At 63.9% G+C, this 24228-nt stretch overlaps 3 protein-coding genes across 4 annotated transcripts in view; 2 read left to right on the top strand and 1 right to left on the bottom strand.

Moving 5' to 3' along the window:
• ORMDL3 (ORMDL sphingolipid biosynthesis regulator 3) overlaps positions 1-24228 on the top strand; it is a 172180-nt gene that overhangs the window by 52761 nt on the left and 95191 nt on the right. The window lies entirely within an intron of this gene.
• On the top strand, positions 834-15637 carry ERBB2 (erb-b2 receptor tyrosine kinase 2). Of its 2 annotated transcripts, XM_069877229.1 has the most exons (27): positions 834-1009; positions 5568-5719; positions 5864-6041; positions 7190-7327; positions 7453-7521; positions 8561-8673; positions 8770-8911; positions 8990-9106; positions 9259-9385; positions 9464-9537; positions 9612-9702; positions 10543-10742; positions 10830-10962; positions 11064-11154; positions 11895-12055; positions 12148-12195; positions 12312-12450; positions 12553-12675; positions 12747-12845; positions 12929-13114; positions 13193-13348; positions 13436-13511; positions 13585-13731; positions 13844-13941; positions 14017-14187; positions 14335-14605; positions 14691-15637. In XM_069877229.1, exons 1-27 carry the CDS (start codon positions 937-939, stop codon positions 15032-15034), a joined length of 3717 nt encoding a protein of 1238 aa, XP_069733330.1. In that variant the 5' UTR covers positions 834-936; the 3' UTR covers positions 15035-15637. The 2 variants fall into 2 exon arrangements, with proteins under 2 accessions (XP_069733330.1, XP_069733329.1); XM_069877228.1 differs by having other exon boundaries at positions 10543-10962.
• MIEN1 (migration and invasion enhancer 1) lies at positions 15910-18772 on the bottom strand. The gene is made up of 4 exons (XM_069877249.1): positions 18651-18772; positions 17631-17728; positions 17183-17259; positions 15910-16782 (listed from the first exon to the last, which is right to left on the bottom strand). The coding sequence occupies exons 1-4, from the start codon at positions 18746-18748 to the stop codon at positions 16699-16701; spliced, it is 357 nt and encodes a 118-aa protein (XP_069733350.1). The 5' UTR covers positions 18749-18772; the 3' UTR covers positions 15910-16698.

The raw sequence follows: 24228 nt of genomic DNA, 5'->3' as shown, positions 1-24228 counted from the left end.
CTGGTTCAGGGGGGATGCCCTATTTGGGAAGGGGATGCTCGGTTCAGTAGAAGATGCTTGGTTCGGGGAGAGATGCTCAGTTTGGGAAGGGGATGCTCGGTTGGGGGAGGAGATGTTTGGTTCAGGAGGGATGCTTGGTATGGTGGGGATGCCCCGTTCGGGGGAGGATGCTCAGTTGGGGGGAAGATGCTCGGTTCAGGGTGGGATGAACGGTTTGGGAAGGGGATGCTCGGTTGGGGGAGGAGATGTTTGGTTCAGGAGGGATGCTTGGTATGGTGGGGATGCCCCGTTCGGGGGAGGATGCTCAGTTGGGGGGAAGATGCTCGGTTCAGGGTGGGATGAACGGTTTGGGAAGGGGATGCTCGGTTCAGGGTGGGATGCTCGGTTCGGTTAGGGATGCTCAGTTCGGTTGGGGTTGCTCGGTTCGGCTGGGGATGCTCGGTTCAGTTGGGGATGCTCGGTTCGGGGGTGGGATACTTGGTTTGGGGGAAGATGCTCAGTTCGGTTGGGGATTCTCGGTTAGGGGGAAGATGCTCGGTTCGGTTGGGGATGCTCGGTTCGGGGGAAGATGCTCGGTTCAGGGTGGGATGAACGGTTTGGGAAGGGGATGCTCGGTTCTGGAGGGATGCTCGTTCGGTTAGGGATGCTCGGTTCGGTTGGGGTTGCTCGGTTCGGGGGAAGATGCTCGGTTCGGTTGGAGATGCTCGGTTCGGGGGTGGGATGCTCGGTTCGGGGGGGGATGCCCCGTTCGGGCTGGATGCTCCCCCGGGGCAGGGCTGCCCTGCCCGGTGCGCGCCCCCGCGCGGAGCCGGAGCCCGGGCGCGTCCCCGCGAGGCGGAGCCCGGGAGCGGGGGAGGCGGCGGCTCCGCACCGCGAAGTTCGCCGGAGCGGCCCCGGGAGGGGGGCGGCGATGGGCCGAGGACCCCGCTGAGAGCCATGAGCCCCGCCGGCCGCCTCCTCCCGCTGCTGCCGCTGCTGCTGCCCGCGATCTGCCCCGCCACCGGGCACGGTGGGTCCGCCGGTACCGGGAACCGGGGTTGCGGGGTTTGGGGGGGGGGGCGGCGAGAAAAGTTTGGTACGGGAGATGAACGGCACCGGGAGGGGATTGGGAAGCACCTGAGAGCACCGGGGGAGGGAGTTACGGAGCCGCTGGACTTGGAAAAAAGTTTTGCACGGGAGAGACCGGCCCCGGGAGGGCACCGGGAAGCACCGGGAGAGGATTGGAAGGGGACACCGGGGACCGGAGGGGGACCGGGGGCTGGTTACGGAGCCGCTGGACTTGGAGAAAAGTTTTGCAGGGGAGAGACCGGCCCCGGGAAGGCACCGGGAGAGGATTGGAAGGGGACACGGGGGACCGGAGGGACACCGGGGGATACCGGAGGGGGGCTACGGAGCCTCTGGACCTGGAGCAAAGTTTTGCACGGGAGAGACCGGCCCCGGGAGGGCACCGGGGAGCACCGGGAGAGGATTGGAAGGGGACACCGGGGACCGGAGAGGGATCGTGAAGACGCGAGGGGGGTTACAGAGCCCCGAGACTTTGGAGGAAAGTTTTGCACGGGAGAGACCGGCCCCGGGACGGGAGCACCGGGAACCGGGAGGGGACGCGGAACCGCGGGACTTGGAGCAAAGTTTTGCACGGGGAAACGACGGGCACGGAGAGGGAACCGGGCTGGGATCGGGAGGGGACACCGGGAGCCTGGAGGACACGGAGCCGCAGGACTTGGTGATCCAAGTTTTGCACGGGAGCGACGGGCACCGGGAGGGAACCGGGGGCCACCGGGGTGGGGGACACCGGCCTTGGGATCGTCCCCTCCGGTGTCAGTGGGACTTGGAGCAAAGTTTTGCACGGGGGCGACGGGCACCGGGCTGCAGGTTCGGATTCCTGGGTGCTGTTTGGCCCCCCAAGCAGGTTAAGCCCTGTATCTGCTGCCCCAGGAGGAATTTGGGGTCACCCCCCACCCCCATCCCAGCTGCAGGCGCTGCCAGGGCTCCGGTAACCCCCAGGGAAGCAGGAATGGGGTTGGGGGGGGCACCCTAATTTCCCAAGGTTGCCTTCGCAGAGGTTTCGGGGTGCTGGGGCAGGCGCGGTGCCCCACGGAGCGGCTGGGTGGGTGGGTGGGTGCGTCCCCGTCGCTCCCATCCACATTCTCAACGTGCCGCACCCTGCCCAGCCCTGGAGAGCGGCCGCCAAGGGAGCGGGAGCAGCCTGAGCAGGAGCCCTGCCTGTCCCGAGGCCTTGGCCAGCCATGGGGACACGGCTTGTGGCCCCAAAGTGGCCATCAGTAGCCCCGAAGTGGCCATCAGTGGCCCCAAAGTGGCCACCGGTAGCTCTGAAGTGGCCATCAGTAGCTCCGAAGTGGCCATCAGTAGCTCCAAAGTGGCCATCGGTAGCTCCAAAGTGGCCATCAGTAGCTCCAAAGTGGCCATCAGTAGCTCCAAAGTGGCCATCGGTAGCTCCAAAGTGGCCATCAGTGGCCACAAAGTGGCCATCGGTAGCCCCAAAGTGGCCACCGGTAGCCCCAGAACCGAGTTCCAGGGTTTGACCCCGCTGTCTAGCCCAGGTCTGCCTGCTGCATCCACCCAAACGCGGCACCGTGGGAATCTGGGGAAGCGAACGCCCCGTAGGGCTGAGGTGGCGCAGGTTGTGGGACAGAGACATGGGGACACCAGGTCCCCTCTGCTCCTGGCACCCCACGGCTCGCCCCGCCAGGCGTTTGCTGCAGGAGCCGCTGGCACCAGGTTGGGGACACTGCTGTGTCCCTCCAGCCCTGATACTGTCCCTGCTGGGGTGTGATCCCTGTGCTGGCAGGGATGGGGTGACCCGTGGGCTTTGCTGGATGCCTCGGTGGCTCCGTCCGGGCATCTGGGGCGAGCCGGGCACGATGGATCCTTGCCTGCCCTCCCCGGTCCTGGCAGAGCCGAAGCCCCCGGGACGGATCCAGCCTTGCTGCCCTTCGCTCGGGGAGAGCCCGTGGCATCCTCCATGTGTGCCACGGGGCAGGTGGAGGGCAGACCTTGAGCTTTGGCTTTTTTTCCTTGTGGGGGACCCTCCGGCACAGAGCCGAGCCCCAAATTCGGGGGGCTTCCCCCTTGCTGGCCATGCCTGGGTTGGTCTCCCCGGCTCGGCCGCCCTGGAGCAGGCGGAGGAGGCGGCTGCCAGCCTTGTCCCCAAGCCATGACGCCGCGCCGGCAGCTGCCAGCACCGGGGGTTGTCACTCAGCCATAGCATGGCTGGTTGTCCCCTCCAGACAGGGACAGGGACTCTGAACCCCTTCTCCGTGTCCTTCCCTGCCTCGGTGGCACCAGGGTGGTGGTAGGGTTGGTGCCGGGGTTGGTGTTGGTGCCAGGCTGGGGTTTGGCACGATGGGGACAACAAGGTGCTGGGGTTTGGCGCGATGGGGACAACGAGGTGCTGGGGTTTGGTGCGATGGGGACAGCACGGTGACAGGGTGCTGGGGTTTGGCATGATGGGGACAGCGTGGTGGTGAGGTGCTGGGGTTTGGCACGATGGGGATGGTGAGATGCTGGGGTTTGGTGTGATGGGGACAGCGTGGTGCTGGGGTTTGGTGCGATGGGGACAGCACGGTGGCACAGTGCTGGGGTTTGGTGTGATGGGGACAGCGAGGTGCTGGGGTTTGGTGTGATGAGGACAGCGTGGTGACAGGGTGCTGGGGTTTGGCGCGATGGGGACAGCGAGGTGTTGGGGTTTGGTGTGATGGGGACAGTGAGGTGCTGGGGTTCAGTGCGATGGGGACAGCATGGTGGCATGGTGCTGAGGTTCGGTGCGGTGGGGACGGTGCGGTGTTGGGGTTTGGCGCAAGGGGGATGGTGAGGGCTTGGGGTTTGGCACGATGGGGATGGCGTTGTGGCGGGGTGCTGGGGTTTGGTGTGATGGGGACAGCGCGGTGGCTGGGTGCTGGGGTTCGGTGCAATGGGGACGGCGCGGTGGCGAGGTGCCGGGGGCCGCGGGCGCGCCAGGGTTGGGCCGTGCCCGCCAGCCCTGCGTCACCGCTGCTCCCCAAACATGCCCGACCTGAAAAGGCGGTTCTCGCCGAAGCGGGGGCCCCGGGCCACCGTGACTCACCCACCCGGCACAGAGCCCAAGGCTCCCGTGCCCCCCACCCCACACGCCCCGCGGATGGTCCCCTGGCCAGCAGCCCCCCTCGGGATGGAGCCGACCGCGCTCCGGCTGCCATCGCCGCTCAACAATCGTGTCTTGTCTGGACGCAGCCCCCCCGCCGGCGTGGGCAGCGCATTCCTGCCTTGGCCCCCCGCTCCGGGCCCCCCGGCACGGCACAACGGGGCGCTGGGTCCCAGCCTGGCCCCCCGGCACCATTCGACACCCGTGGGGCGACGTCGACCCCCCAGTTGTGCCCAGGGCTGGGTGCCAAAGCGGGAGCAGCTTCGCCACGTGCCGGCGATCCAGGAAACCCATCGGAAGCTGTTGGGAGCAGCTCCGGAGATAAACGTCCACCACCAGAGCCGCGGCATTTCCTGCGGAGGCCGGTGGCTTCGCGGGCTTGGGTTCCCTGCAGGGGTGAAGCTGGGCTGGGCGAGGGGACCCGCTGAGGTCCCGCTCCAACCCCCACTGAGCTCCCATTCCGTCCCCACTGAACCCCTGTTCTGTCCTCCACTGAATTCCTGGTTTGTCCCTACTGAGATCCCCTTTTGTCCCCGCTGAACCCCTGTCCCATGCCCGCTGAACTCCCCTTCTATCCCCACCAAACCCCCATTCTGTCCCCTACTGAATTCCCATTCTGTCCCCTCTGAACCCCTGTTCTATCCTCACCGAACCCCCTTTCTGTCCCCACTGAACCCCCATTCCATCCTCACTGAACTCCCATTCTGTTTCCAACTGAATTCCCATTCTGTCCCCAAGAACCCCCATTCTGTTCCCCACTGAATTCCTGTTCCATCCCCACTGAACCCCCATTCTGTCCCCACTGATACCCCATTCCATCCTCACTGGACTCCCGTTCTGTCCCCTACTGAATTCCCATTCTGTCCCCTCCGAACCCCAATTCTGTCCCCACCGAACCCACTTTCTGTCCCCACTGAACTCCCATTCTATTCCCCACTGAACCCCCATTCCATTCCCCATTGAACTTCCGTTCCATCCCCAATGAACCCCTATTCCATCCTCACTGAACCCCCATTCCATCCTCACTGAACTCCTGTTTCCAACTGAATTCCCATTCTGTCCCCACTGAACTCCTGTTCCATCCCCACCGAACCCCCTTTCTGTCCCCACTGAACCCCCATTCCATTCCCCACTGAACCCCTGTTCCATCCCCACTGAACCCCCATTCTGTCCCCACTAAACTCCTGTTCTGTTCCCCACTGAACCCCCATTCTTTCCCCACTGAACCCCCATTCCACTCCCCATTGAACTCCCGTTCCATCCCCACTGAACCTCCATTCTGTCCCCGCTGAACCCCTGTTCCATCCTCACTGAACTCCTGTTCCATTCCCAACTGAACCCCTGTTCTGTCCCCACCGACCCCCTGTTCTTTCCCCACTCAACCCCCATTCCGTTCCCCACTGAACCCCTGTTCTGTCCCCCACAGTCTGCACTGGGACCGACATGAAGCTGCTGCGTCCCTCCAGCCCCGAGAGCCACTACGAGACCCTGCGGCACCTCTACCAGGGCTGCCAAGTGGTCCAGGGCAACCTGGAACTCACCTACCTGCCCCCCGACGCCGACACCACCTTCCTCAAGGTGCGAAGACGGCGAATGGTTTGATAGGAATGGTTGGACTCGATGATCCAGTGGGTCTTTTCCAACCTGGTGATTCTCTGAATCACCCGGGGGACGCACGATGTGGGTCCAGCCGGTGCCTCACCCCTGTCCCCCCCATCCCAGGACATCAAGGAGGTGCAGGGCTACGTGCTGATCGCGGAGAACCAAGTGAGCCAGCTGGAGCTGCAGAGCTTGCGCATCATCCGCGGGACGCAGCTCTTCCAGGACCGTTACGCCCTCGCCGTGGTGGGCAACGCCGGCACGCCGGGGCTGCGCCAGCTCGGCATGCGGCACCTCACAGGTCAGGGACCCTGCCCAGGGTGGCAGCGCCTGGCGTGGGGGGGGCTTGGAGCTGGGGGTTCCCGGTCTTGGGAGCTGCTGGAATGGATGTCCCCATGGACTGGGTGTCCCCATGGGGTGGCAGGTCATTGCACAGGACTAGGAGTCCCCATGGGGTGGCAAATCTCTGTGTGGGACTGGGTGTGCCCTGTAGGGTGGCGGGTCCCTGCGTGGGACTAGGTGTCCCCATGGGGTTGTAGGCAGGTCCCTGCATGGGTCTAGGTGTCCCCATGGGGTTGTTAGCCGGTTCCTGCATGGGACTTGGTGTCCTTATGGAGTTGCAGGCAGGTCCCTGCATGGGTCTAGGTGTCCCCATGGGGTGGCAGGCAGGTCCCTGCATGGGTCTAGGTGTCCCCATGGGGTTGTTAGCTGGTTCCTGCATGGGTCTAGGTGTCCCCATGGGGTGGCAGGTCCCTGTGTGTCCCCATGGGGTTGCAGGCAGGTCCCTGCATGGGACTAGGTGTCCCCATGGGGTTGTAGGCAGGTTCCTGCATGGGACTAGGTGTCCCCATGGGGTTGTAGGCAGGTTTCTGCATGGGACTTGGTGTCCCCATGGGGTAGCAGGTCCCTTTGTGTCCCCATGGGGTTGTTAGCAGGTTCCTGCATGGGACTTGGTGTCCCCATGGGGTAGCAGGTCCCTTTGTGTCCCCATGGGGTTGTTAGCAGGTTCCTGCTTGGGTCTAGGTGTCCCCATGGGGTTGTTAGCAGGTTCCTGCGTGAGTCTAGGTGTCCCCATGGGGTGGCAGGTCCCTGTGTGTCCCCATGGGGTTGTTAGCAGGTCCCTGCATGGGTCTAGGTGTCTCCATGGGGTGGCAAATCTCTTTGTGGGACTGAGTGTCCCCATGGGGTTGTTAGCAGGTTCCTGCATGGATCTAGGTATCCCCATGGGTTGCAGGCAGGTCCCTGCATGGGTCTAGGTGTCCTCATGGGGTGGCAGGTCCCTGTGTGTCCCTATAGGGTTGCAGGCAGGTCCCTGCATGGGTCAAGATGTCCCCATGGGGTGGCAGGCAGGTCCCTGCACTAGACTGGGTGTCCCCATGGGGCTGCAGACATCGCCCCCACCCAACCCCAACCCCTTGCTGACTGCCCCCTCCACCTGTCCCCGCACAGAGATCCTGAAGGGAGGGGTGCGCATCGAGAGGAACCCCCAGCTCTGCTTCCAGGAGACCATCCTCTGGGCTGACATCTTCCACCGGCACAACGACCTCCGGGACGAGATCTGGGTGGAGAGCACCCGGAACCGCAGCTGTGAGCACCGCGACCCTGGCATGGGGAGGGGGATTTGGACCCAGGGAGGGAGATTTGGACCCAGGGAAGGGGATCTGAGGGTTGTTGCCCCCCAGCATCACCCACTGACGCTTCCCCCGGCACAGGTCCCGACTGCCGGGCGCTGTGTGCCGAGGGGCACTGCTGGGGCGAGGGTCCGCAGGACTGCCAGACGCGTGAGTAGGGGGCACGGCCAGCCCTGATCCCCCCCAACCCCTTTTCCCAGAGCAGCCTAAAAATCCCTGCCCCACAGACCCCCACTACCCCCATTTGGCACCCAAATCCCTGCCCCACAGACCCCCACTTGGTACCTAAACCCCTGCCCGGGGGATCCTTACCCCTCTTTCCCCAAATCCCTGCCCCATGCATCCTTCTCTCCCCAAATCCCTGCCCCACAGACCCCCACTACCCCCTCTTTGGCACCCAAATCCCTGCCCCACAGACCCCCATAGATCCCTACCCTGTGGATAATCACCCTCCCAAATCCCTGCCCCATGGATCCTCCTCTCCCCAAATCCCTGCTCCACAGACCCCCACTATCCCCCATTTAGAACCCAAATCCCTGCCCTCAGACCCCCACTACCCCCCATTTGGCACCCAAATCCCTGCCCTCAGACCCCCACTACCCCCCATTTGGCACCCAAATCCCTGCCCTCAGACCCCCACTACCCCCTAAGTGGCACCCAGATCCCTGCCCTCAGACCCCCACTACCCCCCATTTGGCACCCAAATCCCTGCCCTCAGACCCCCACTACCCCCCATTTGGCACCCAAATCCCTGCCCTCAGACCCCCACTACCCCCCATTTGGCACCCAAATCCCTGTCCCACAGGTCCCTGCTGCACTGCTCCCCGCTTGGCACCCAAATCCCTGCCCTCAGACCCCCACTACCCCCCATTTGGCACCCAAATCCCTGCCCTCAGACCCCCACTACCCCCCATTTGGCACCCAAATCCCTGCCCTCAGACCCCCACTATCCCCCATTTGGCACCCAAATCCCTCTCCCACAGATCCCTGCTGCACCGCTCCCTGCTTGGCACCCAAATCCCTGCCCTCAGACCCCCACTATCCCCCATTTAGAACCCAAATCCCTGCCCTCAGACCCCCACTATCCCCCATTTGGCACCCAAATCCCCACCCCGGGAACCCACCCAGCGGGGTGGAGGCAGCGGAGTCCTCATTCCTGCCACGTTCCTTTTCCGAACGCCGCGTTCAGTGACCAACAGCATCTGCCACGGCTGCCCGCGCTGCAAGGGGACGAAGCCCACGGATTGCTGCCACGAGCAGTGTGCCGCCGGCTGCACCGGCCCCAAGCACTCCGACTGCCTGGTGCGCACCGGGAATGGGGCTGGGAAAAGCTCCCGGAGGCTGAGGGGGGGGGGTCTTACACACCAACCCTTGCTCCCCTCTCCTCTCCACCCCAAGGCGTGTCTGAACTTCAACCGGAGCGGGATCTGCGAGCTGCACTGTCCCCCTCTTGTCATCTACAACTCGGACACCTTCGAGTCGGTGCCCAACCGCGATGGGCGCTACACGTTCGGAGCCAGCTGCGTCAGCCAGTGTCCCTGTGCGTCCCACGCTGACTTGGTGGGGGGGGTCTGGAGATGAGCCACCGCGGCCCTGACCACCCCCTGTCCCCCCTCAGATAACTACCTGGCGACAGAGGTGGGGTCCTGCACCCTGGTGTGTCCCCAAAACAGCCAGGAGGTCACGGTCAACAACATCCAGAAGTGCGAGAAGTGCAGCAAGCCCTGCCCGGAGGGTGAGTGCCACCCCCGGTGCCTCAAGGCGGGGGGCTTTGGGGACCCCAGGGGATGCTGGTTGTGCCCTTCGCGGCTGGCAGGGTGGACACGGGGTGTTTAAGGGAGACGGGGGTTCCCGGTGGAGCCCCCCAGCCCCGCTGCGTCCCCGCAGTGTGCTACGGGCTGGGAGTGGATTTCCTCAAGGGCGTCCGCGCCGTCAACGCCTCCAACATCCAGCACTTCACCGGCTGCACCAAGATCTTCGGCAGCTTGGCCTTCCTGCCCGAGACCTTCGCTGGGTAAGGGCGCTGTCCCCACTCCCTGAGCCCCCTGGACCCCTACCGGGACCCCCCAAACCTTCCTCCTGTCCCCATCAGGGACCCCAGCACCAACACGCCTCCCCTGGACCCCAAACTTCTGCGGATCTTCGAGAGCCTGGAGGAGCTGACAGGTGAGAGCAAGGGGAGCTGGGGTGGCTGCGGATGGAGCAGGGGACATGGGGTGGTGACACTTGTGTCCCCACAGGTTTCCTGTACATCGCTGCCTGGCCACCTGGTCTGTCCGACCTGGGCGTCTTCCAAAACCTGCGGATCATCCGGGGCCGCGTGCTGCACAAGTGAGCGGGGAGGGGGATGCGGCAGGGGGACGCATGGGGACACGGGGGACACATGGGGACACGGGAAAGGACATGGGGATATGGGGGTGAGTGGGACATGGAAACACAGGGAAGGACATGGGGATGTGGGGGGCACACAGGGAAGGACATGGGAATACAGGGGACATGGGGACACAGGGAAGGACATTGGGATATGGGGGGACACAGGGAAGGACATGGGGGTGAGGGGAACACAGGGAAGGACATGGGGACACAAGGACAAAGGGACACAGGGAAGGACATGGGGACACTGGGAAGGATGAGGGGACACTGGGAAGGACATGGGGACACTAGGAAGGACATGGGGGTGAGGGGGACACAGGGAAGGACATGGGGACACTGGGAAGGACGAGGGGACACTGGGAAGGACATAGGGACACTGGGAAGGACATAGGGACACAAGGACAAAGGGACACAGGGAAGGACATGGGGACACAAGGAAGGACATGGGGACACAAGGAAGGACATGGGGATACTGGGAAGGATGAGGGGACATTGGGAAGGACAAGGGGACACTGGGAAGGACATAGGGACACTGGGAAGGACATGGGGGTGAGGGGGACACAGGGAAGGACATGGTGACAGATGCGAATATGGGGTTGAGGTGGATGGGGACACATGGGGATACAGGGGTGGACGTGGGAGGGGATGTGAGGGCTGCAAGGGGTGTGGGACACGGAGGAGACATGGGGATGGGTGGGACACGGGGACATAAGGGGTAGACATGGGAGGGGGGTCATGGGGAAGGACGTGGGGTACAGGAGGGGGGTCTGCGCCCGCTCACCCGCGGTGTCTCGGCAGCGGCGCCTACTCGCTGACGCTGCAGGACCTGGCGGTGCGGGCGCTGGGGCTGCGCTCCCTGCAGGAGATCAGCAGCGGGATGGTGCTCATCCACCACAACCCCCAGCTCTGCTTCCTCCAGAAGGTGCCCTGGGACAGCATCTTCCGTAACCCCCGCCAGCGCCTCTTCCAGACCCACAACAAGCCCCCCGAGCAGTGCGGTAAGGAGCAGCCGTGCGGGGAACGGGGCTGGGGGGGGGAACGCGGGGGTCCCCCTGCAGCACTGAGAGCTTTGAGCCCCTTTGCAGAGAGCGAGGGGCTCGTTTGCTTCCACCTCTGCGCCCACGGGCACTGCTGGGGTCCCGGCCCGACCCAGTGCGTCACCTGCGAGCGGTTCCTGCGCGGCCAGGAGTGTGTGGCCTCCTGCAACCTCCTGGATGGGTGAGCGGAGCACCCTGGGGATGGGTGGCGGAGCATCTTCCCGCTGTGAGGGATCCAGGACCCATCCCCATGTCCACCTCCCCGTCCCTTCGCCCCCCCAGAGCCATCCGGGAGCACGCCAACGGAACCAGGTGCCTGCCCTGCCACCCCGAGTGCCAGCCCCAGAACGGCACCGAGACCTGCTTCGGATCGGTGAGGATGGGGGAGACACAGGAGGGACATGGCTGATTGAGGAGAAGCTCAACACGAGCCAGAAATGTGTCCTCACAGCCCAGAAACCAAGCATGTCCTGGGCTGCATCCAAAGTTGTGGGGCCAGCAGGGCGAGGGAGGAGGTTCTGCCCCTCTGCTCCGCTCTGGGGAGACCAAACCTGGAGCCCTGAGTCCAGTTCTGGAATCCCCAACCTAAGAAGGAGATGGAAGTGTAGGAGCGGGTCCAGAGGAGGCCACGGAGATGATCTGAGGGCTGGAGCACCTCTGCTAGGACAGGCTGAGAGAGTTGGGGTTGTTCAGCCTGGAGAAGAGAAGGCTGCGGGGAGATCTTAGAGCAGCTTCCAGCACTGAGAGGGGCTCCAGGAAAGCTGGGGAGGGGCTCTTTGTCAGGGTTTCCAAGAATAGAATGAGGGGGAACAGTTTTAAGCTGAAAGAGGGGAGACTGAGATGAGATCTTACAGGAAAATGTTTTGCTGTGAGGGTGGGGAGCCCCTGGCCCAGGTTGCCCAGAGCAGGGGTGGCTGCCCCATCCCTGGAGGGGTTCAAGGCCAGGTTGGATGGGGCTTGGAGCCCCTGACCCAGTGGGAGGTGTCCCTGCCCATGGCCGGGGTGGAACTGGCTGGGCTTTGAGGTCCCTTCCAACCCAACCCATTCCATGATTCTATGACACGGAGGTGTCCCTGGATGCCGGGGTCCCTCACCTGCCCCATGTCCCCGCAGGAGGCGGATCAGTGTGTGGCTTGCGCCCACTACAAGGACGCGCAGCAGTGTGTGCGGCGATGCCCCAGCGGAGTGAAGGCCGACGCTTCCTTCGTCCCTGTCTGGAAGTACCCGGACGAAGACGGCGTCTGCCAGCTCTGCCCCACCAACTGCACCCACTCGTGAGTTGAGGAGCGAGGAAGATCCAGCCGGGCACGGGCGGAGGGGCGTGGGGGGGTGCTGACGGGGGGGCTGCCGCACCCTGTGTCCCCAGGTGCACGATCCGGGATGAGGACGGCTGTCCCGTGGACCAGAAGCCAAGGTACGAGCGCGGGTGCCCTGTGCCACCCTGCCCCCCCACCCCTCTGGATGTTGGGGGGCTCCTCCAGCCGGGACCCCCACCCCGTCACCATCTCCCCCTCACCTGTGGTCCCGCAGCCAGGTGACGTCCATCATCGCCGGCGTGGTGGGGGCTCTGCTGGTCGTCGTCCTCCTGCTCATAACCGTTGTCTGCGTCAAGCGCCGGCGGCAACAGGAGCGGAAACACACCATGCGGCGCCTGCTGCAGGAGACCGAGGTGTGGATGCCGAACCTGGTGGCGTTCCCGGTTGGAATGGGCCCCTGGTGCTGGGGTGGGGACCCCAAGAGCTTGGTCTTCCTCATCTATCTATGCCCACAGCTGGTGGAGCCGCTGACACCCAGTGGAGCCCTCCCCAACCAGGCCCAGATGCGGATCCTCAAGGAAACGGAGCTCAAAAAAGTGAAAGTCTTGGGCTCCGGCGCTTTCGGCACCGTCTACAAGGTAAGGGGTGTTGCCGGTGGGCTGGGACCTTCTCCTCTCTGCACCCCCTCACCCGTGTCCCCACCTGCCAGGGCATCTGGATTCCCGATGGGGAGAGCGTGAAGATCCCGGTGGCCATCAAGGTCTTGCGGGAGAACACATCCCCCAAAGCCAACAAGGAGATCCTGGACGTGAGTGTGCCAGCCGCGCCGGCGGGTGAGCGGTGCCGGCGGTGGCTCCAGCCCATCCTGATTGCTCCCACCCCTGCCTGCAGGAGGCCTACGTGATGGCAGGGGTGGGCAGCCCCTACGTGTCGCGGTTGCTGGGCATCTGCCTGACATCCACGGTGCAGCTGGTGACGCAGCTGATGCCCTACGGCTGCCTCCTGGACTACGTGCGGGAGAACAAGGACCGTATCGGCTCCCAGGACCTGCTCAACTGGTGTGTGCAGATCGCCAAGGTAGGATTGGGGGGGAACGCAGGGGACCTGGGGGGACACGGGGGGACCTCAAGCCAGCCTGACGTGCGCCATTCCCAGGGGATGAGTTACCTGGAGGAGGTGCGGCTGGTGCACCGGGACCTGGCGGCTCGCAACGTCCTCGTCAAGAGCCCCAACCACGTCAAGATCACAGACTTCGGGCTGGCTCGGCTGCTTGATATTGATGAGACCGAGTACCACGCTGACGGTGGCAAGGTGTGGCTTGGGGACAGCCATGGGGACCACGATGAGGCCAGCCAGACTCTCCCAGTCCTGCTCATCTCTCTCTTCGCTCTCTCCCAGGTCCCCATCAAGTGGATGGCGCTGGAGTCCATCCTCCGCCGGCGCTTCACGCACCAGAGCGATGTCTGGAGCTACGGTACGTCGGGGGAGCCTGGGGCGTTGCACATGGGGACCTGGGACATCCTTCACCCTCATCCTTGTCCCCTCAGGCGTCACTGTGTGGGAGCTGATGACCTTTGGAGCGAAGCCGTACGATGGGATCCCAGCCCGGGAGATCCCAGACCTGCTGGAGAAGGGCGAGCGGCTTCCCCAGCCGCCCATCTGCACCATCGATGTCTACATGATCATGGTGAAATGTACGGGGAGGGCGACAAGGACATGGGGAGGGGGACAAAAACAGAGCACAGGGCCACAGCGCTGCGGTGTCACCTCGCTCCCGGCCCTGACTCTTGCCTGGCTCTGCCCCAGGCTGGATGATCGACTCCGAATGCCGCCCCAAGTTTCGGGAGCTGGTCACTGAATTCTCCCGCATGGCCCGGGACCCTCAACGCTTTGTGGTCATCCAGGTACGTGGGTGCCCGGGGGTCCTGCCCCGCTGCCAGCACCTCGACACGGGCACTGACCGCTTCCCTTGCTTCCAGAACGACATGGCTGGGCTGCCCGGCTCCATCGACAGCACCTTCTACCGAGCCCTGCTCGAGGAGGAGGACATGGATGACCTGGTGGACGCCGAGGAATATCTGGTCCCTCACCAGGGCTTCTTCAGCGCTGAGACCTCCACCACCTACCGCAGCCGCATCTCCTCCACGCGGGTAGGTGGGCTTGGAACTCCACCTCTCCTGGCAGAGGTGTAAGGGGTGACTTGGTGTCAGGAAAAGGGGAGACGTGGACCCTGGGCACCAGGACTGGCTCCTCTGGGTTGGCTGCACGCGCCCAGCTCTATCCTCTCTCGCCTCCAGAGCACAGCGGAGACGCCGGTTGACGTGGAGGAGGGTGAAGGTTTGGCCGCCTTCCCCTTCCCCACCCAGGGCCTGGCAGAGGGGCCAGAGGGTCCCGTGCCGGAGGTGCCCGAGGGGGACGGTGGGGCCAAGGCTGCCCTGCAGAGCTCGGCACGGGAGCCCGGCACTCTGCCGCGGTACAGCGAGGATCCCACCGGGCTGGTGGCTGAGGAGAGCGAAGACCTGGATTCCGAGGGCTTCACCACCCCGGTGCCCTGCACCACCATGCCAGGTATGGAGGGGACAGCTGAGCCTCCCACCTTCTCGGTGTCCCAGTCTGGCCCTGGTGGTCCCTAACGCATCCCTCTTTCTTGCAGAGTACGTGAATCAGGCTGGGGAGCGGCGGTCCCCACCCTGGCACCCCCGCACGCCCCCGTCCCCACCAGACAAGCCCAAGGGGCACCAGGGGAAGAACGGGCTCATCAAGGAAACCAAGCATCCCTTCCCGGGTCCCTTCGGCCACGCTGTGGAGAATCCTGAGTACCTGGCGCCTCCCACCCCGCCTGCTCCCAGCCCCTTCAGCCAGGCCTTCGACAACCCCTACTACTGGAACCAGGACCCCCCCAAGGCCGGGGGCCCCGAGGGCGGCCCTGGCACAACGCCCACAGCTGAGAACCCCGAGTACCTCGGCCTGGCCGGCCCTGAGGACACGGCCGCGTAGGGCGAGGCCATGGAGAGACCCCCCTAAACTTCACCGAGGCAGCTTGGGGAGGGACGGCACGGTGAGCTGGTGGCTGTCCCCTCTGCCTGGTGGCATCAACGCTAACGCCGCGGGGTGACGCCGGCCACAGAGGGCTGGGGGAGCCCAGAACGCTTTGAGCGAGCTCAGGATGCTGCGGGACAGAGCGGCAGCACTTGTGGGGACAAAGAGGGGTCACCCTTCATGCCAGGTGTTGTGCTGGGCTTCCCCGGGAGCTGGGCACCGGCACGAGTGACCCACAAGCCGTGCTGAGCCGGACAGTGCAAAAAACCGCAACCAGGAGGCTCAGCTTGGAGAAGGACAACCCACCACATCACCCCAAAGGCTCCTCTGCCACCCCGCACCCTTCCGAAGCTGCTCCTGGTCCAGCTCATCCCGCAAACCTCGCCACTACTGCCACCCTCCCCCCCCTTCCTGGCGCCCCAGCCGCGCCGGGACACACGGACTTGCACTGAGAGCGGGTGGACGCCGGGTTTGCATCCCGGCTCCTCCTGGATTCTTTTGAAGCCGACTGTATCGCACCGAGATGTATATTTGGTAATTGTACATTGGTTTTTTTTAATACTCCCCTTGTCTGCGTGGTTCCCCCATCTCCGTTGCTCGCGCAAAGGCCCCAGTTCCATGTCCCAAAGACCATCGTGTCCTTTCTCCTCCCTCCCGGCCTCAGCTGCTGCCACTGGAGGACACAGCGAAGGGCAGGACCTGCTTACCTGGAGGGTAAAAGTCCTGATCCCGCTTGGCTGCCGACCAAGGGCAGGGCAGGCAGGACCTGATCTAACCCTGCTTTTCGCGCCCAGTTGCCCGCGTCCCACCCCGTCCTCCAGGTACACGTGAGGGGCCGCCTGCTCTGCCCTTTATTCAGGTTGGGTTTATACACAGTATAGAATAAATAGGGGCCCTCCGCTGGCTCGGCCGCCCTGTGGCGAAGGGCAGGGTCATTACAGGCGGAAAGCGAGAGCCAAGAGCCTGAGAACGAGGAGTGGGGGAAACTCTTAAATAAATAAACCTCTTGGCCGTGGGGACAGAGCCAAGCCGGGGTTCCCATGCCTGGCCGGGGCAGCTGGTCCCCGCTGCCCTCGCACTGGTTTAAACAGTGACAGGAGAGACTTTAATCATTAACGAGTCGCGCTCAAGTTTACAGCGAGTGGTTTTCCCTCTGCCTTTAACCTGCTGGGAGCTCTGGAGCTGCAAAATCCCCTCTGAGAGCCGGCCTGGCTCCCCCAAGGGCTAGGCAGAGCATTCCAAAGGCCCCAAATCCCCATCGGCTGAGGGAGGGGAGACTCCCCTGCACTGCCAGGCACAGGGGGAGGCAAAATGCAGAGAAAAGGGGATGGTGAGGACAGGCAGGGGAGCCACATCGTGCCACTGCGGCACCCAGAGGGGCTGCGACACGAAGGGAGCGGCCAGAATGGCACAGCTGCCCCAGTAACACCAGTATCACAGCTCTGCCCGTGCCATCTCTCGTCCCCTGTGCCGCAGTAGCATTCCCCAAGACGCTCCTTACGCCCTCCCGATGTCCCCCGTCCTCTGGAAGTTAATGAAGCCAGCAAAGAGCAAAGCTTGGGGACGTCGAGGGGGCTGGGAGCCAGCTCCCGGGCACTGGGAGATCCCAGCTGGGCACGGGGCTACAGGATGACGCAGGGAGGGCGGCTGTTGGTGATTTTCTCCAGCGGTTCCCCATTCCTCGCTCTGCGAATCGCTTCAATCAGCTGAGGAGAGAGAGAGAGGGGAGGCGATTGCGCTCTGGGCTGGCCTCGCTGCGAGGTCTGGCAGGGGATGCAGCAGTTTGGGAGCTGCTGGATGCAGTTTGGGGAGGTCAGGCAGGACCACGGGCTCAAATCACAGCCACACTGAGGCTGGAGCCCCGGGAACCATCGCTAAGCAGTGCTCAGACTCGCATTGTACCACAGCAGGACTTAGTCAGGGTCCTGGCAGGGTGGTAGGAAGGGAATTAACACCTGAAGGGATTTTCAAGCATTGCTGGAGCTCAGGCAGAGCTGGTGGATAACGAAAGGAGACACTGAGGGACAAAACCGTCACAGGGGAGCTCCCTGCAGGAACAAACTTCACCCCACGTGACACAAGGATCCTGCTAAGCTGAGTACTTACGTCCTTCTCATAGGGAAAGCCTCCGTTTTCCAGCTTGGAGAAGACCAGCTGCCCGTTGATCTCAATTTCAAAGGCACCTTAAAAGCAGACAGAGCCGAGCTGTGAGCTGTGCTCCTGTCCTGCACGGAGCCACCAGCCCTCATGCTTCTCCCGCAGCCGTTCCTGCCACACAGACCCCTGGCACAAGCGTCAGGGACGTAGAAACACTGCACTGGCACCCCCAGACCATACCCCTGGCAGCAATCGAGCTGGCAGAGCACACAGGGAACCCCCAGAGAGCACAGGAGGCTCCTTCTGCACCCCCAGACCCTGGTGAGGGGCAGCCCCCAGAGTCACCACAGGATTTAAGCCAACTCAGCCCCCCGAACTGCCTGCAAAGACAGGGCTGGCACCCAGCACTGCAGCAGGAGCACAATGGGGTGCACCCCTGCCTGATGGTGGCCTTTACCTGTGCCCCCCAGCCTGGACTCAATCTCGATGTCGGGGTACTCCTCCCTCACGGCGCTCGCCAGCTCCTGGTAGGTGGGCTCGAAGCCGCAGGGCTCGCTGCGGGTGGGAAAAGGTGGGTTAGGGCTGGGCCCACAGCACGGGGACCCCCCAGCAGCACCTCTTGCCATATGCTCCCTGCCCAACCCTAAGAAGAACCCCAGAACCTACATTCCCTGCTGCCTCCTGTACCACCACATCCCTATAACAGCCTTCCCGTGCCCCCAAATGCCCAGAACTCCCATCCATGACCCCCCAAAAGCCTCTTACCTCCTCACACTGCCTAGTTCCTACACGAATGCACGCTCAGTACCCCTATATCCTATTACCTACCCACTCCTCTGCACTCCCCCACACCCTAATCCCCCCACCAGGCTCTCTATATTCCCCTCTTCAGCTCTCCTTTCAAACACAGGCCCCCGTGTCCCTCTCCTTAGCCCCTCAGCACTCCTATATCCCCCTCCTCAGCCCCACCTTCACCCTCCAGGCTTCTTATATACACCCTCCTCAGCCTCCCAACCACCCTATATCCCATCCCTCAGCCCTCCAGCTCCCTATACCCCCCTCCTTCACCCTCCTACCCCTCCATATGACCCTTCTTCACCTCCCCATCCCCTCTATATCTCCCTCCACGACCCACTCCCTTCACACCCCAACTCCCACGAGCCTGAAACCTGGCCCAGCATGCAGCTTCCCCATCCCAACTCCCCCATTTGCTGCACCCCAATACCCCCTCACCCAGCACCCTCCAGGGCCCTCACCCCGTTATAACCCCCTCTCCTCTCCTACCCTCCCTCTATTCCCCCTCCTCGTCCTCCCCTTTCACCCCCAAGTGCTTTAAGCCCCCCAATCCCAGCTCCCCCAGTTGCTGCCCCCGGCGCCCCAGCGCCCTCCAGGCCCCTCACCCCCCATCCCCACCCGGTTCTCCTCCCCCGCGGCCCCTGAGCAGCCCCGCGGGGAGCAGCCCGAGCTCGGCGCTCACCAATACTCCACCACGATGCGAACCCGCCGCTCGGACTCGGCTTCAGCTTCGGCTTCAGCTTCAGCCGCCGCCGCCGCCTCCTCAGCCCCGCCGCTCATCGCCGCCGCTTCCGGGTGCCGCCACGTGACGGCGGCTCTTCCGGTCGTCGCCACGTGACCGAGGCGCTTCCGGCTTGCGAGGCGCCCGCTCCTCTCGTCTGCTCCGAGCGGCGCCCACCAGCGCCCCCTGCTCGCGGGAAGACCGAGCAGCAGCGGGAGCCCGCGGGGTCCCCGCATCCCCCCCCTCAGTGGGGACCCGAGTTGACCCCCTGGGGCACGAATTGACCCCCTGGGGCACGAATTAACCCCCTGAGGACCCGCAAAGACCCCGTTAGATCCGATTGGACCCGCTGGGGGCCCGCACGGACCCCGTGGGATCCAAATCCACTCCCTCACCCCCCCACTGGGGACACAGACAGACCCCCTGGGATCCGAATTGACCCCTTGGGATCCGAATTGACCCCCTGGGACCTGAATTGACCCCTGTACTCACCCTGTGGGGCCTGAACCAACCCCCTGGGACCCAAATTGATCCCCCCGGGACCCAAATTGATCCCCCCGGGACCTGCATTGACCCATGTGGGGTCCGAATTGACCCCCCTGGGACGGGCGTTGACCCAATGGGATCCGAATTGACCCTATGGGATCCACACCAGCCCAGTGGAGACTCACATTGACCCCGATAGGACCCCCATGGACCCCGTGGGACCCGTGTTGACCCCCCCATGGGTGGCACATCCATCCCATGGGGCTTATATTGACCCTATGGGATCCATATTGACCCCCCTACGGGACCTGCACCCACCCCATGGGACCCCGTGGGAGCTCCGTCATCCCAGAGGATCCCCACTGCTCCTTACGGGACCCCCACTGACCCCCCCTCACCTGCCAGCACCCCCACGGGAGCCCTACAGGGCTGTGCCCCCAACCCCAGCCCACGGGACCCTCGGCGTCCCCCACCAGGACCCCCTGACCCCCCTCATGGGGACACCAAGTACCCCACGGAGACCCCCACACCCCATATGGGGACACCAACACCCCACGAGGACACCCACAAGGGACCCCACCTTCTGTCCTCACGTGACTCCCATGGATCCCATAAAGGATCCCCCTCATCCCATGCCCCCCCCACCCCTCCAGGGGGTCCCCACATCGCTCCAAGCCCCAGGGGATGCTGCTATCTGTATGAGACCCCCGTGAACCCCCCTTGACACCCCACGGCATCCCCTCTACCCCAGCCGTAGGGCTCACATTGTGGGACCCCCTGCCCCATGGGGACCCTTCCAGCCCCCCCATATGTGGCCTCCTAGGGGAGTCCTGCCCCCTAACCCCCCACCCTGGGCCTGGGAATACCCCTGGGGAGGGGTAGATTGGTGACCTGCACCCCCAGAAGAACCCCCCCCATCTCTGCCCCCCAGCTCAGCTGCTCCTGGGGTCACCCCAGTGCATTGTGGGAAACTCCCCATCACCACTGTGGGGTGGTGGGATATGGGGTTGGGGGGGCTCAGCCCCCTGGGGCTGGCACAGGGCTAGGCTGGATGCCCCATCCCGGTCTCGGGGGGTCGGGGGGCACCTTTGGGTGCTGGGGGGGGGCAGGTGCAGGGCAGCAGGCCCGGGGCGGCATGATGTCAGGCGGGGGCGGGAGCTGGCGCAGGTAGATAAAGCTGGGGAGAAACAGGAATCCCCGGTCCAGCAGGAGGGCGGCGGGACGCGGCGGGCGCCTGCAGGTAGGAACAGGGCCGTGGCGGGGGCCCCCTGGGTTATGGGGCCACTGGCCACCCCAGGACACCGGCCCCATCCCTCTCACGCACCCCCCAACCCCTTCTCTCTCGCCTTCCTCCCTGTTCTTCCTCCTCCTCTGCTGTCCCGGCAAAGCCTCGATGCTGCCGCCACCCCACAGTCCCCCAGCCCCACGCCCCCCGGGACCCCTGCCTCATCTGGAGACCCAGAGACCCTGTCCTTTATCCCTGGTGGCCCTGGGACCCCATCCCATAACCCCAATCCTGTTCCTATCCCTGGTGGCCCTGGGACCCTGTCCTATAGCCCTGGTGGCCCCAGTTCCCTTCCCGTAGCCCTGGTGGCCTTGAGACCCCATCCCCCACCTCGGGTGGACCCAGTCCCCCTGCCCTCTACTGCTGGTGGCCCTGATACCCCATCCCATAACCCTGATGGCTCTGGGATCATGTCCCCTAACCCAGTGGACCTGAGACACAGCCTATAGACTGGTGGCCCCAATCCCCTTTCTGTAGCTCTTGGTGGCCTTGAGACCTCATCCTGTAGCCCTGATGGCCCTGGTTCCTCTGCCCTAGAGCCTTGATGGCCCTGGGACCCCATCCCATAGCCTCAACATCTCCTAGTCCCCCTGCCCTACAGTGCTTGCTGGCCTTGGGACCCTGTCCTTTGAGCTTGGTGGCCCTGGGACCCAATCCCTTGAACTTGGTGGCTCTGGTACCCAATCCCTTGAACTTGGTGGCCCTGGGACCCTGTCCTTTGAGCTTGATGGCCTTAGGACCCCATCCCTTGAACTTGGTGGCCCTGGGACCCCATCCCTTGAACTTGGTGGCCCTGGGACCCCATCCTTTGAACTTGGTGGCCCTGGGACCCAATCCCTTGAGCCTGGTGACCCTGGGACCCCATCGCTTGAACCTGGTGGCCTTAGGACCCCATCCCTTGAACTTGGTGGCCCTGGGACCCCATCCTTTGAGCTTGGTGGCCCTAGGGCTCCCTCCCTTAAGCTTGGTGGCCCTGGGATCCTGTCCTCTAGACCTGGTATTCCTGGTTCCCCCGCTCCATAACCAGGACAGCCCATGGACCCAGCCCTATAGTTGTGACACCTTCCAGTCTCCAGCCCCATAACCCTGGTGGCCCTGGTCCCCTTGCCCCATAGCCCCCACGCCCCAGTCCCTCTGTTTATCCCACGCCCCACAGACTCCCTGTTCCATCTCCCCCCTCCATCACTCCCCCATCTCAGCCCCATCGCGTCCACCAGGCTTCGGGGTGACCCGAGGCCACGGTGATGGGCTGGCGGGTGGTTGGGCAGCGTCGTGGTGACCCTTCCCTGTCCCCTGGTCCCCCCGACTCCGGCACAGCCAGGGGACAGCCAGGGGCAGGGACGTGGCAGGGATGGGCTGGGGACAGGGGTGGCAGCCGTGCCGTGGACTTGGACCCTGAGCTGGGTGGAAGGCAGGGGACGGCGATGGGGACGGGCAGCGGGTGAACGATTAACCCGGGAACGGTGAGGTCTGGCGTGCGCATACCCGCGGCCACCGAGTGCCACCGGGGGTGTGTTACGTGTGCCGCGTGCCGGACGGCCCTGGGCTGCCTCGTCTGGCTGTGGCTGACCCTGCCTGGGCCGGCTGAGCCGTGCCGAGCCACACCGAGCCGTGGCAGAGCTAGCCCAGCGCCGTGCACATCCCACAGCCCCACTGGGGCTACGAGAAGTCTGGCTGGAAAGCTGCCTGGAGGAGAAGGACCTGGGGGTGTTGGTTGAACAGGAGCCAGCAGTGGCCCAGGTGGCCAAGGAGGCCAAGGGCATCTTGGCTTGGATCAGACACGGCGTGGCCAGCAGGTCCAGGGAGGTTCTTCTCCCTCTGGACTCAGCACTGGTGAGACCGCTCCTCGAATCCTGGGGTCAGTTCTGGGCCCCTCACCACAAGAAGGATGTTGAGGCTCTGGAGCGAGTCCAGAGAACAGCAACGAAGCTGGGGAAGGGGCTGGAGAACAAGAGGAGCGGCTGAGAGAGCTGGGGGTGTTTAGCCTGGAGAAGAGGAGGCTGAGGGGAGACCTCATTGCTCTCTCCAACTCCCTGAGAGGAGGTTGTGGAGAGGAGGGAGCTGGGCTCTTCTCCCAAGGGACAGGGGACAGGACGAGAGGGAATGGCCTCAAGCTCCACCAGGGGAGGGTCAGGCTGAACATTAGGAGAAAATTTTCATGGAAAGGGTGATTGGTCCCTGTCCGAGGCTGCCCAGGGAGGGGGTTGAGTCCCCTTCCCTGGAGGGGTTTAAGGGACGGGTGGACGAGGTGCTGAGGGACATGGGTTAGTGATTGATGGGAATGGTTGGACTCGATGATCCTGTGGGTCTCTTCCAACCTGGTGATTCTATGATCCTATGATTTTGGGGCCACATCCAGGGCCCCAGCCGGTGTCCCCGTGGCACCGTGTGGGCGCTGGCACGGGGCACCGGCAGCGTGGGCGAGGGGTGATGCGGCAGCGTGGGGGGCCGCGCCGGCGGGCGGGCTCGGGGCAGTTCCCATGGTGGGCGCGGGCGCCAGCTCCCTCGCCCCCGTCGTGCCGCCCCGGCCTGGATGCCAGCGCGGTGAGACGGAGCTGGGAGCGGCACCCAGAACTGGTTTGGCAGGACCCGAGGAGGTGTCTGGGCTGGGCCGCCGCCACGCTCCGCTTCCTGCTCCCACCGGCGCTGTGCTCGCCGGCTCAGCCTGGAAAAGCTTAGTCTGGAAAAGCTCAGCCTGGAAAAGCTCAGCCCAGCAAAGCTTAGTCTGGAAAAGCTCAGCCTGGAAAAGCTCAGCCCAGCAAAGCTTAGTCTGGAAAAGCTCAGCCTGGAAAAGCTCAGTCTGGAAAAGCTCAGCCTGGAAAAGCTCAGCCTAGAAAAGTTCAGCCTGGAAAAGCTCAGCCTGGAAAAGCTCAGCCTGGAAAAGCTCAGCCTAGAAAAGCTCAGCCTAGAAAAGCTCAGCCTGGAAAAGCTCAGCCCAGCAAAGCTCAGCCTAGAAAAGCTCAGCCTGGAAAAACTCAGCCTGGAAAAGCTCAGCCTGGAAAAGCTCAGCCCAGCAAAGCTCAGCCTGGAAAAGCTCAGCCCAGCAAAGCTCAGTCTGGAAAAGCTCAGCCTGGAAAAGCTCAGCCTAGAAAAGTTCAGCCTGGAAAAGCTCAGCCCAGCAAAGCTCAGCCTGGAAAAGCTCAGCCTGGAAAAGCTCAGCCTGGAAAAGCTCAGCCCAGCAAAGCTCAGCACAGCCCAGCAAGGCTCAGCTCAGCCCAGTAAAGCTCAGCCCAGCCCAGTAACACTCAGTCCAGCCCAGAAACACTCAGTCCAGCCCAGTAACATTCAGATCAACACAACTCAGCCCAGCACAGCCCAGTAAAGCTCAGCTCAGCCCAGTAACGCTCAGCCCAGCCCAGCAAAGCTCAGCTCAGCCCAGCAAAGCTCAGCCCAGCCCAGCAAAGCTCAGCTCAGCCCAGTAACGCTCAGCCCAGCCCAGCCCAGTCCAGCCCAGCCCAGCCCAGCCCAGTAACACTCAGCCCAGCCCAGTAATGCCCAGCCCAGCCCAGTAACACTCAGCCGAACACAACTCATCCCAGTCCAGCCCAGTAAAGCTCAGCCCAGCAAAGCTCAGCCCAGCCCAGTAAAGCCCAGCCCAGCACAACTCACCCCAGTAAAGCTCAGCCCGGTGCTGCCAGGCTCTCGGTGGTGACACGAGGCCCTGGAATAGGTCTTGGTGGGATGCTGAGGTGGTGGTGGGTTCTCGGGTGTCTCGTATAGGGCTGTGCCCACGCTTGTGTCCCCCAGTTCCTGCCTTGGGACGGGGAC

Source organism: Phaenicophaeus curvirostris, chromosome 26 (genome assembly GCF_032191515.1).
Source record: "Phaenicophaeus curvirostris isolate KB17595 chromosome 26, BPBGC_Pcur_1.0, whole genome shotgun sequence".
Lineage (NCBI taxonomy): Eukaryota > Metazoa > Chordata > Aves > Cuculiformes > Cuculidae > Phaenicophaeus > Phaenicophaeus curvirostris.
This window is presented reverse-complemented; position numbering and strand designations above follow the sequence as displayed.

What these genes read in the sequence shown, in the direction of transcription:
- MIEN1 (XM_069877249.1), bottom strand. Translation starts at nt 18,748, where the DNA reads ATGAGCGGCGGGGCTGAGGAGGCGGCGGCGGCGGCTGAAGCTGAAGCC. An exon ending in CGCATCGTGGTGGAGTATTG is followed by an intron (nt 17,729 to 18,650) that starts GTGAGCGCCGAG and finishes TCCCACCCGCAG; the next exon opens with CGAGCCCTGCGGCTTCGAGC. An exon ending in GCTTTCCCTATGAGAAGGAC is followed by an intron (nt 16,783 to 17,182) that starts GTAAGTACTCAG and finishes CTCTCTCCTCAG; the next exon opens with CTGATTGAAGCGATTCGCAG.
- ERBB2 (XM_069877228.1), top strand. Translation starts at nt 937, where the DNA reads ATGAGCCCCGCCGGCCGCCTCCTCCCGCTGCTGCCGCTGCTGCTGCCC. An exon ending in CTGCCCCGCCACCGGGCACG is followed by an intron (nt 1,010 to 5,567) that starts GTGGGTCCGCCG and finishes TGTCCCCCACAG; the next exon opens with TCTGCACTGGGACCGACATG. An exon ending in TCCTGCAACCTCCTGGATGG is followed by an intron (nt 10,963 to 11,063) that starts GTGAGCGGAGCA and finishes TCGCCCCCCCAG; the next exon opens with AGCCATCCGGGAGCACGCCA.